Below are 12,669 nucleotides of genomic sequence, written 5' to 3' on the forward strand. Positions count from 1 at the left end.
CAACAAAAGACAAAATCACTCACTGCTCTTGACTGAATAACTTTTGCAACTTTAATTTGAAGAATTAATCTGTTGTTTAATTTACAGTGAATTTACGGTTTTTAATTTACAGTTTATTCCATTTCTGCAGCATTTCTGTACCTGAATGTTTTCCACCAAAACTGTTTCTAAAACGAAATTCAGGTCCTGAGTTTAATTTATAATACTGGCTAAGCAAATTACAATACTTAACATTCTGGCATTAATTTATGTGATTATGTAACTTATGTTATCTGCATGGCACAGTCGCAGCCTGTGCTTATTAGAAAGCAAACAAATAGCATTAATAATCATTCATTTTCCTTAGCATATGCTATGATAAATCTGAACATTTGTGTAAAATAATGGAGCATTAGGTCATAAATATTGCTATAAAAGTCATGGAAATTTATTGGTTGAACGAACCCTGCATTTAATGAGTGAATGCCTATGATGTAGGAGTTAGCCTATAACACAAACTAGAGTCCTGTTTTTCTGAACATCTGCACGATCGCAAATGTACAATAAACAACAAGTTACTGAGTAACTTTCAGACACAAAATTCTGTTTTGCCCCATCAATGCGTCTCCGAGCAACACAGTGTTTTGTTTCTCAGCATTACACGGACCAGTAAATGGTTCAAACAGACTATAAGTACAGTCCTTTGCTAAGTTAAATGAATTAGGATTTTAAACTAATCAGTTGATTTAAGGATTCAACTCACTCATTAAGACATCTACTGGCGGTTGTAGTTTCATATTTTAAAAAGTAGTTCATCATCTCATTTTTGCGATCATTAATATTCTACATTAAAATGGTGTATTTAAACTTAACTTATGCAAAATCCATCTATGGATTTTGTTTATAGTGATTTCATTTGATTGTTAATAGCCAACATTATTGTTAATAGCCACTTTTATTCAGATCGAATTTATTAAATTTAAGAATCTGACATAAAAGGACACAGATATGACAATACATTTTCATAATAATACATCTCTTTGTTTTTTTCTGCTCAGTTATTTCAGGGTTTTGATCTCTCAACTGAGAGACCACATCCTGTTTATTGTACTATAGTGACTATTTAATATTACATCTAATGCTATTACATGCTCGTTAAAGTCACCAAACCAGTTCATAAACAGATACAAGTGTGGCCGGAAGGGTCGTCAGAGGCTCTTCAAGACTGTTTTAACAGCACTGACTGGAATATGTTTAAGCAAACTGAGAAGAGCCAGAGCCCCGGCCCCCATCATGTGCACCTTCTACAGAGGCACCATCGAGAGCATCCTGACTAGCTGCATCACTGTGTGGTATGGCGCCTGCAACAAATTTTTGTGTATTTTGTGTTACTCCATAATAATGTTCTAGTTGAGCGCATTTGTAGTATAGGTATGGGGTCCAAACAGCCCAGGGGCCCCCGGCCCTGTAAGTCCTGCCCTGTATTTGTATATATATATATTTTTTTAATTTTTTATTAAGATTGTCTAGTGACTCCTTTGCTAATAATCTTCAAAATAACATTTTGCAATATAAATATATTTACTAATGTAAAAAAAAATTAAAACATAAAAAAATGTACATGTAATTTGAGAAGTAGGCTACTTGTCCATGACATTCAAATGCCATCATCTCCTGACACCAAACTCACTGACCTGTATGTTAAACGTAAGCCATTATTCAAATACAGTTCTTTCCCAATTTTAAACACAAGCATTCATGTTACTGTCATGTTATTGTTCTGTTTGTTCACTAAAGCAGTTACAACTTAATTTTTGTTTACTCACTTAATGTTTTACAACATAATGGGTCAATTCACAGTACAGGTCAGCTGTCTACAATTAATCACAATTATTGCTTGTTTCTCAATGAAGACCTTCTCTTCTGACTACTGAATAGTATATGTGTGTAAAGCTATTAAGTTTCAGATGCTATAGTGCTTTGCATTACCGTAAGATAAGATTAACATGAAGAGAATTAAACAAAATTTACCTGAAAGTTAATTTTTATTATAAGTACTTTCATTTAAATGTAAAAAGAAAAAACTATAGGCTAATAAAAAATTGTATTTGACTACTTTCATATCTCGGAAACAGTGTTTGCCTAAATATAAAATATACAGTGTAGTTTCTAAAAGCCATGAAACTGCACGTGACATCAGGAACAGATATCTATGCTCAATAAAGACATACAGTTTTACAATACATATATTTTAATCCCTAGTCTGCTACAAGGAAGTAGGAAGGATGGCATGCGTATAATAGGCCATTATAGTGTCATGGATAATTAGTCATTTGACTCACATTTCCTTCAGAGCAGTTTCCTTTAGCACACAATAAGCTGAGGGGAAAAAATGAGCAAAAACCTATTACATGTCAAATAAAACTGCAGCTGTTTGGGAAGATTGTAGTAAAATTCCAGACCCACTCATTCGATTCATGAAACAGTAAAGTCTGTTTCAGTGCACTAAATGTTGTTTTTTCACTTCTCGTTCCTGCCACTGGCTGGCTGCTCTCGCAGTGTTTGTTGCCTATACTCTTATCACAGATGAAGTGAATTGAATGCAATATTTGTCAAATACACGTTTCAGAAACGTTTTCATGAGCAACAGAAACACTTTTTATATACTGCTTAATACAGCGCCATCTTTTCATGAATAAAGTTCAACATTAAGATATACTATTTAAATACCAATAAAGTGGGGGTATGCTTTATCAGTGTTTTATTGATAAACGTGATTCAATATAACAGTGCGACAGGCACGGCGCCAGAGGGGGCGCCACCGGTGCTAAGGAGGGGCTAGACCAATATGTGGGGGTGCTTAGAAAATAAATTATATTGATGACGTCAGAGTTACTTCATAAAGAAATGGGGCTAAACCGGGGCTATAGCCCCCCCTAGCCCCGGTGTAGCGCCGTCACTGAGTGCGACTACACTAAAAATGCTTTTACTGTTATAGAAACCCAGATTTGTGAGCGTTTTTTTAATTGAATTGTTAGAATAAACCATAGACTGTATAAAAACCGGAATAAACACGCAACACACGTCGTGCTTGTCATCCCAGAATCTAACCAATGAGAATAAAGTGTGTCGTCTTCAAGGCTCTCGCAGCAGATTTTGAGCAACTGCAGCGCCTGACCTAGCTAGCTAGTCGGCTGGTCTCGTTTTGCTCTCGCAGCGCCGATCAAAGTCGGACAGATGTTCTAACCAGAATGCATTGCTTTTGACAGGCGCCAGTCGATCTTTGCGGCGCCGCATGAAGTCGAACAAGCTTATTTTCTTCTTCCTCAAGCTGGGCAGTCCCCTACGAATCCCAGGTGTACCGACGAAACATATCAGATGCACATAACTTCCGGGAGGAAAATCAAGATATCACACAACTGATAGCTTATATATCTTTACCATGACTTATTAATACGTGAGCATTTTAAAAATATTGTATTAATTCGTTTCCTCAATTTATTTAAAGTGTGGCCACGTTATTTTATAAAATAAAGTGTGATGTTCTGTCGATTTGTGCTACCCTGTCAGATTTTGCTACCTCCCATGAAAATAGTGGGTAGTACAATTCGACAACGAAAAATGCTACTTGTAAAATTATGGTTTATTAACGTCTACACCTACCACAACCCTAAACCTACCCTTACAGTAATGAAAATACAGTAATTATGTGTTATATTCACGGTTGTAGCTAGAAGGGATACAGCTAAAGGAAACCAACAATATTTTTTCTACCTATTATATTGTTTTATTAAAGTCTACACCTACCCCAACCGCAAACCTACCCTTACAGTAATGCAGATAGATTAAATATTGTTCAGCATGAGAAAAAGGACGCAATATTGATGTGCGCATGCGCACCCTGGTAGGACAATCTGACGGGTAGGCTAAAATGTCAGGACACCGGTGTCATGAGAAATCGAATCCCCCCGACTCGATTTCTCATGACACCGGCTTTACCTTCACATCACTGACAGCCTGGTTCTCGTTAATCACGTGATTTCAGTTTAAGGACAAGCCCACAGGCTTGTAGGCTGCAGAAGCGCCACCCAGTGAATATATTGTAAAAACAACTGTTCGGTAGCCTATATTCTCAAGCGTTCGTCTAAATGAAATAGCCTACGACATATATAAGGATAAGAACATGGGGATTTTGTCCAAGTCCATTCGGAATCTGCATGATTTGCCAAGGAACGGTAAGTCAATAAATATACAGATAATGACCTTGTGATAATGGAAATATGTGCTATTGGTTTAAAAGTCAACAGGTCATTCAGTTGGCTTTACTTTCTCATTCAATATGCAGATTTACATGCTAATGTGATGCTTTTTTTTTAAAGGACAGGATGTCGTGTCCACATGGAAAACTAAAATTATTTGCAAGACTGTTAAAATAGAATATGATCGTACGTCTGAACCATTCACAAAGCCAGAGTTGTCTACTACAATAGTAGGTTTTCATCATGAAACATCTGCGTCTACTGGTATCTGAATGTGTGCATAGTTTTTTTGTTTGCTGATTAAAAACATGAACAGACAAGGAGGGCCGTAACTTTTCCGATTTATTTTAACCAAACTTTATCTAACAGGTAAACAGGTTAAGGAATACATTAGGATCAAAGGAAACATTTCTACAGGTATACTTACACTGATTTAGTTACTAATTAAATCAGCCTATAAATTCATTATGCTTTGTTTTGAATGACAGTTATACATGCATGTGTCTATGTCTTTGTATCCACACAGAAGCAAAACACCTTGGACGCTTTCAATATTATAATAGACCTAGCAACACAGTTAAACAGAGTCACAGCAAAGGTAGATTACACATGGTTTCTGCTGATAAACTTTCATATAAGATTATCTCTGTCTTGACATAGCTAAATTATGAGCAATTGAGAGATTATCTACATTGGCATTCTTCTTGTCTAGACAATGAATGAGTAACTCTTTCTGCTATTTGATATTTCAGGTTTCTGGACAGTCCCAAGCTTTTAAGATGGTTGATGACTTGAGTTTAGAAGAATGTAAAGGTTTTATTTTCAGATGGTCTAAAGAGCTGAAATGTTTGAGGTCAAAATACAAGAACAACATAGGCAAGGTAATAGTGACTTGAGATGTAAAAATGGATTTGGAATAAATAAATAAAAATCCTAGCTTATAAGGAACTGAAACGTAAAACAAGCCATATAGTCCATGGACGAAATAAGATGCATCATTTTGAACCCTGCCTACACCCGTTAAATTTTCATAGAATTTCAAATGTATTGGAATTTATGATTTGTGTGTTAAGGTCATGGATATGTTCAAATGAAAATGAAACAAAATGACTAGTTAGGGGGCTTCTGTAATTAGTCCCTTTGGTTCATCTAAGCTAATTTTTACTGATATCTACATTGGCATTCTTCTTGTCTAGACAATGAATGAGTAACTCTTTCTGCTATTTGATATTTCAGGTTTCTGGACAGTCCCAAGCTTTTAAGATGGTTGATGACTTGAGTTTAGAAGAATGTAAAGGTTTTATTTTCAGATGGTCTAAAGAGCTGAAATGTTTGAGGTCAAAATACAAGAACAACATAGGCAAGGTAATAGTGACTTGAGATGTAAAAATGGATTTGGAATAAATAAATAAAAATCCTAGCTTATAAGGAACTGAAACGTAAAACAAGCCATATATTCCATGGACGAAATAAGACGCATCATTTTGAACCCTGCCTACACCCGTTAAATTTTCATAGAATTTCAAATGTATTGGAATTTATGATTTGTGTGTTAAGGTCATGGATATGTTCAAATGAAAATGAAACAAAATGACTAGTTAGGGGGCTTCTGTTATTAGTCCCTTTGGTTCATCTAAGCTAATGTTTACTGATAAAAATGTAATGCATTCAAAACAACAAATAGTGTATCAGCCTCAGCTGTATCTGTTGAAATGTAATATAATCACAGAAAAGTTATTACAGATACAACTAAAAGATGAGTTGTAAAGTACTTATTGATGAAAACTTGGTATCTCATCAGATTTCCACTGTTGAGAAATTCAGGAGTCTGGAAGCTCTGAACATCAAAACGCATCAAGATCAGAGCCTGAAAGATGCTCTAAAAGATTTTCAGTGGTTAATTCATATTTTGCAGTCACTTCCAAAGGTCAGTGATAAGAAAAAGCTTCATTACTTGATCATACCTTTTAATCCTATGCATATGAAAGCGTATTTGACGGTCTTGTTCATTTCTCTCTTTTCGTTTAGTCCTCGGTGTGTCAAGAAGGATGCGCTAGAGTAGAACTGTTGAATCTTTACAGACGATGGAAAAAAGGGCAGCTGATCAGCATGCTTCCAATTATGGACTTTATCATGAAGACATTACTTAAGGAAAAGGTATCATACTGAGATCATGTTTCTACAGATGTTTGTTTGCTCATGTAGCACATTTATATGTCAGAAACATGAAAAGTAAAATTTGCAGAAAACCTTTATAATGGTCAAAATGAGGGCGAGAGAAATAGTTTCATAGCATGTAATTTAAAAATCAAGAGACTTATATTACAGAGACTGGATCAAGGGGCCCTTCCTATAAGATTTGACTGCTGTTTGAAAACCACTTCAGGTGTTTGGATGTAAAACTTATTCTAACCAAACTGGAATGGCAGACTTTAAACATATTGTGCATGTTATATTCATGTTTTCCACACTGGAAATCCATCTATTTAGTGCCATAGAATATATGATCTAACTTCTGTTTAAGGTTTTTTATTTTTATTTTTAGGATTTCATTTTGATACAGAAGCCTCAACATAGATCAGATGGAAAAAGGTGAGGCGTTTATTTTACGTATGTGTTACTTTCACTCTTTCACGTATGTGTTGTTGTCCCTTCTTGTAAGCACAAGAAGCTGTGCATTTACAAGAAAGGGCGAGATGAAATTCTTCCTTCATATAGAAAGAGAAACATTTCATAATCTGGAAAGAGAAACAAAGAAAACATAGGGAAATAAAAGTTATTTGCAGTAGAAGGGTATTTTCAGTGACTGTATATTTTCTTTCCATTTCTAGGTTGACAATCATCATTTGAACGGCATCTTTTGAAAGACTTAATTATCAAATCCTCACCTTGGCATCACCATACCACCAATATGACAGCTCTCAGGACATCATTACCTGTAGGCAGAAAAGAAAACTTTTAAAGACGTGTGACTGACGATATCAGAGTGGATGTAAATTATTGCTTTTTTTATCTAAAAAGAATATATTATAAGAAACACCTTTAAATCAAGACAGACTCATTATTATCATTCTTACGTTTCTTTGAATGTCTGTGAAGAGCGAAATCTGCACAGAATATAGTCACATGACAAAATTTAGCTAATTTGTTTGAATGAAAAAACTTAAGTGAATTGAAAATAGTCTTTGCCGTGTGTTAGGTTCAGAAGAGAAAGAAAAATGACAATATGCAGCCACTGTACTGGACAGTATCAAAAGCACTTTGATCCACTGATTCAAATATGATGATATGCATAATGCACTGGTCTTTTTTGTGACTGCACTTCTGCTATCTCACTTTGAAATAATTATGTATGTGGGTGTTAATTATGTATGTTATTATGTAAATAAATACACTGTGTGGATTTCATTTTTATGTTGGCCATGTAGGCATGAACAGAACATATCTTGTGAACAGAAACAAAGATAAACAGACACTCTGTAGACACTGTTTTTGTAAATGTATGACTATGGTCCTGTTTGTGTCAAGGTTGCAAAATACGTGTCTGAAGAAGTTGCAAAACACCCACAATGTCACACTGATACTAAACAAAAATATGTTGACACATTTCATGTTTTTTCATGTTGGTTTGAAGGGTTGTTTTGGGTCACATTTGTCCCTGACCTTGTACTTTCTTTTCTGGTTGGTTGTTGTTCTTTCAGTGTATGAGCACTAGAGGTCATACACGTGTAATCTTTGTCCAATTTCACTATGTAACGTGCTTTTATACCTTTTCCGAAAATACAATTTTGTTACACTTTTTAAAAATCATTGTTGATTGTCAGATATTGTTGTTGGTCATGGGCAGGTGAAAATTTAAATGAATACAAACAGCACAACTGGTCATCGGTCAGTGTGGTATCTTTATTTAGGGTCTTCAAAAAAAAGAAAACAGGTATTACACGCATCATAAAATCCTTTTCTTTTTTTAGTGGTACAGTCGATATAAATATTAGTCCTGCTACCTGCAATCAAACCCTACCGCTTCTCAATTACAATATTCTGTCTTTTTAATTAACTTTGTATCAGAAGTCCAGATGTTACTGAAAAGGAATGTAAATGTTGTAAACAAATTGATTGTAGATTTATAAACACAATTATTATGGCCCAGGATAATCATAAAACGGTAATAGGCAAATGTATAGATTAACATAAATAGTCAAAGCAATAGACAGATAGAAATTCAGAAAGTCACTCTCTGGGATGATCTTGCATGGGAGTTACAGTATAATAAATTGAATAAATAAAGAAAGAGTCTTTTTGAAAAGCAAGACTAAAAAGGATATTACAATTATGTTTGAAAGTATGTCCTTAGTAATGTTCATTGTGAGAAATAAGCTACTACTTTTTATAGAAGATTGTAATTTTTTATTTCCATAATCTAAATCATTCATTGTTCTTTTGTTCTTGTACCTTTGCCTTTCTTTTTAGATGAACTTGTGTGTAAAACAAAAGTATCATCTAGAATAGGGATTTTCAAACTTGTGTCCAGAACTCTAGGTGGTTACAAAGAAATTCATAATATTTTTTCTCATACAGTATTAATGGGCCTTTATACATGAAGTATATACATTCAGTAAGGGGTTCACCTGCAAGGGGCATTTCATGACATTTTGAAAACCCCTGATCAAGAAAACATGCTTGTCCAATGATTTACCTGATAATGTGGCACTTGGGAATTTGGGGCTTTTTCTATGTCAAGTTTCTGCTTGTTGTGTTCAGTCATATTGTAAGATCATCTGACCTGGCTCTGCTGCTACCTTTGCTGAGACGACTTAATGATCTTGTTTCCTCTGTTTTCTCTAGTTCCAGAGCTACAAGTGAAACATCCATCATCTCCTCTGTGCCCTCCATTTCTTCAGAACACTCCTCCTTCTCTGGGCCTCCAGTTTCCACAGAATCCTCTTTTTTCCCTGACCCATCACACTCCCTAGAGACTTGGACCTCCTCTGGATCCTCTATCTTCAAGGATACCTCCTCCTTTCCCAAAGTTTCCACCTGTTCAGTGTCAACAGCAAGTTCTACAGCTTTATCTAGAACCTCCTCACCTTTATTGACTGCAGTATCAAAAGGTCTAACTTCATTTAGATTTTCTAAAGCTTCATTCATACCTGTTTTTAATACATCTTCTAAAGCACCACAACTTCCTGCATCCACTAGACCCTCTATAGATTCACCCTTTCCTATATCTACTACTTCCTCTGAAGCTTTGCCCACTTCTGAGTCTACTACATCCCGTTGAACTCCATCCCCTTCCATATCTTCTATACCCCCCTTAGCTTTGCCCTTTCCCATATCCAATTCATCCCCAATGGGCTCTATGTCAGATAAATTTGACCCTGCTACCTCCCATAAAGCCTCAAACTCTTGCTCCCCCTCAGATATTTTACACATGTCCAGATCTCCAGTAATCTTACCATCATCTAAAGTTTTGGCCTTTTCCAAAATGTCCTCATTTACAAAAGGCTCAATTTCACAAAGTTCCCTCTCATCATCAGACACTGCAACTGCTGTCGCTTCCTCAACCACATCAGGTAAACTCCCTTCTTCCCTCAACTCTTGGAACTTAAAGGTGTTATGCTCTTTTTCCTCAATTTCCTGTAAGTTTTCCTTTTCATCTTCAGCTTCTGAAAGTTTTTCTTCTTGTGTTGGCTCAGCATCTATTAAGCTACTCTCCTTCGCTGACTTTTCCTCAGGCACCTCTCTACAGGCCAGTTCTCCTAGATCTATATCCAAACTCTCTTCAAGTGATATTAAATATGTTTCCTCCACACTTTCCCCTTCTGAACGCTCCTCCAGTACTTCTGGTAAAGCTGTCGGAGTTTTTATGCTGTCTACCTCATCTCCTTCCCGAAGTGGTTCTTCTGGTGGAAGCTCTGGTAGTGTCTCTGTGACCTGAATGAAGGAGGGTTGAGTATCATCACATATGATTGTCTCCTCTACAGGTGGCGCTGTTGCCATAACCGCCTCCTGACTCCTTTTCTGCTCCTTCTCCAGCTGAGGTAAGAAGAACTGTCCCTCTTCCATACAAACCTCAGCTAGTGGATATATGTGCGCCACCTCGTCTTTCTTCTCCTCTTCAAGGCGCCTGTAACCCTTGGATTTTTGGACAGGGGTGCTCAGAAGGAATGGTAAGTTCCTCTCAGGTGGTCCAAGAGGCTCCAACTGTGCTGGAGCTGGTCGGTGGAATACAAATCGTATCTTCTTCAAGGCAAGGTGGCTGATCTCCACAAAGTTAAGGAACAGTGAGACACAAGCAACTGCAAGCATAAAAATTATAAAGATGGTCTTTTCAGTGGGCCGGGAGACGTAGCAGTCCACCGTGTTGGGGCACGGCCAACGACTGCACTTGTACAGCGGCAGGATGCGGAACCCATAGAGGAAGTACTGTCCAACTACGAAGCCTACTTCAAAAAGAGCTTTGAAGATGATATGGCATATGTAGGTGAAAAGCAGAGTGCCCTCGAGTCTGAACTTTTTGCTACCCTTCGTGCTGGTTTCCTTGGTGGTGCGAACACTTCCCTGATCTGGAAGTGGAAGATGCTCCTCGCCTGTTTCCTGTTGGTGGCTAACCTCGGCTTCTTCACGCTCCTTTCGTTTTTCCTCCATGTGGAGGTAATGGACAGCATGGCCAACGTATACAAGCGAAGGTGTGGATACAAAAATGATTTGTAACACCCATAGACGGATATGGGAAATTGGAAAGGCCTCGTCGTAACACACATTCTCGCAACCTGGCTGCTTAGTGTTACATATGTAATCAGACTGCTCGTCTCCCCAGACAAACTCTGCTGCCGTGCCCAGAATTAAAATGCGGAAAATGAACAGAACTGTGAGCCAAACGCGGCCAATCACAGTGGAGTGTTCGTTTACTTCCTCCAAAATATTACCCAAGAAGCTCCAGTCTCCCATGGTTGTGTATTAGCTGTGTACAAGAAAGACAAATGGGAATTAGGGAGAAACAAGATGGTCCAAGAGTGTTTTACTTACATGATAAACCTGATATATCATACGCTTGCGGTTTTGTTTTTTTATAATAAAGTTATTGTTAAGATATTATGAAAAATATTTTCCAAATGCACCTTCTCATTAATAAGCAAACTTCTTGATAAACAAAACTAGACTGAACAGATCATTTACAAACAAGACCAGGAAACAACTGTAAGACTCAGATATACCATTGCCAAAACACATCACCAACAGGCTCACATTCAACAATTTAGGCCATCTTAGACATAAAACAAAACTGGACAAAAAAGCTATTGCTTTAAATGGAGAGCCAAAGTTAACTGAGCCTAAATGGTCACCTTTGCACAGTGGTGGGTCCAGTGCAGTCCAGTTCCGTCCGTTGCTCCTGGGGCCTGTGGGGCGAATTGAACTCCTGTCCCCCAGTCACCCAGACTCAGTCCTCGTCCTTGTCGCACCACTGAGCAGATGTGAGCGAATGGGCTATGATGGCTGCTTTTCATGCCTGCCGTAGAGTCTAAGCTGCTAACCAGATGCCCTTTATGCACCAGACCACGAGTGTTGATGCAGAAGACAATAGGATCAACAGACCCACAGCCAGAGGGGCCAGAGGGACAGGACACCATCCACAGGTCCGAACCAAAAGTATACATTTAAAAAAATTTAATAAAATTGGGGCATGAGGCCCAGAGCAATGGCCTACTTCATCATGACATGCTGTAATGATACATCAAATGATTAAAACCAAGCTGGGATTATTAAATGTCCTGTTCTTTTGATAATATAAATACATTTAGTATGAAATTATACATTAGCAATTGATTTCATTATTTAAATATTAAAATAGGTACATGTTCCACAAAGTTTGACAACCAGAATATATCCAAGATACGTTTTTATTGTATCAAAGAAATGTAGCATAAGGTGAGCATAAGACACTTCTTACAAAAACAAAAAAACTTCCCCCAACCTTTTGAACAGCAGTATATACAGTACAGTGTACTTCATATAGTGAAATGAATGCTGACCCAAACAGACAGTATAAAATATGTACTGTTTTATTGTTCATGTGTTGTACATCAGTGGGAATTGGGAAACTGTGACATAGACTTCATGACATGGCTTCTCATAATAGGTGCAGCAGCATTTTGGTATTTCAGTGTTTGCATTTCACTGTAGTGGGATACACACAGTAAATTATCCACCCACAAATCTTCAACAAAAAGGAAATTGGAGCCAAAGGACCTTACGACAACAGTGATATTTCACAAGGGAGACAGCCTTAGGAAATGGTGATAATAAAACATTTGGGCAAACACACACATGCAGGAAAGCTGGGTGTTGGAGGTATAAGGTTTAATGGTTTTGTGATAACGGGGCAACAGTGCAGTGCAATGGCATATTTATGATATCGGCCAGGAAGCTC

At 37.2% G+C, this 12,669-nt stretch overlaps 2 protein-coding genes across 2 annotated transcripts; one reads left to right on the forward strand and one right to left on the reverse strand.

Moving 5' to 3' along the window:
* Positions 1-3,960: 3,960 nt before the first annotated feature.
* On the forward strand, positions 3,961-8,100 carry LOC107555238 (uncharacterized). Its single transcript, XM_016237974.1, has 9 exons — positions 3,961-4,214; positions 4,359-4,468; positions 4,608-4,655; positions 4,765-4,836; positions 4,991-5,119; positions 6,040-6,165; positions 6,267-6,395; positions 6,784-6,830; positions 7,070-8,100. Exons 1-9 carry the CDS (start codon positions 4,163-4,165, stop codon positions 7,086-7,088), a joined length of 732 nt encoding a protein of 243 aa, XP_016093460.1. The 5' UTR covers positions 3,961-4,162; the 3' UTR covers positions 7,089-8,100.
* Positions 8,101-8,474: 374 nt separating this feature from the next.
* On the reverse strand, positions 8,475-11,740 carry gja8a (gap junction protein alpha 8 paralog a). Its single transcript, XM_016237973.1, has 2 exons — positions 11,585-11,740; positions 8,475-11,202 (listed from the first exon to the last, which is right to left on the reverse strand). The coding sequence occupies exon 2, from the start codon at positions 11,187-11,189 to the stop codon at positions 9,000-9,002; it is 2,190 nt and encodes a 729-aa protein (XP_016093459.1). The 5' UTR covers positions 11,190-11,202; positions 11,585-11,740; the 3' UTR covers positions 8,475-8,999.
* Positions 11,741-12,669: the final 929 nt, after the last annotated feature.

Source organism: Sinocyclocheilus grahami, unplaced genomic scaffold, assembly GCF_001515645.1.
Source record: "Sinocyclocheilus grahami isolate Dianchi unplaced genomic scaffold, SAMN03320097.WGS_v1.1 scaffold527.1, whole genome shotgun sequence".
Taxonomy (NCBI): Eukaryota; Metazoa; Chordata; class Actinopteri; order Cypriniformes; family Cyprinidae; genus Sinocyclocheilus; species Sinocyclocheilus grahami.

Coding starts and splice junctions, on each gene's coding strand:
- LOC107555238 (XM_016237974.1), top strand. CDS start 4,163: ATGGGGATTTTGTCCAAGTCCATTCGGAATCTGCATGATTTGCCAAGG. Junction 4,469..4,607: donor CAGAGTTGTCTACTACAATA/GTAGGTTTTCAT, acceptor TTTATCTAACAG/GTAAACAGGTTAAGGAATAC. Junction 5,120..6,039: donor ACAAGAACAACATAGGCAAG/GTAATAGTGACT, acceptor GTATCTCATCAG/ATTTCCACTGTTGAGAAATT.
- gja8a (XM_016237973.1), bottom strand. CDS start 11,189: ATGGGAGACTGGAGCTTCTTGGGTAATATTTTGGAGGAAGTAAACGAA.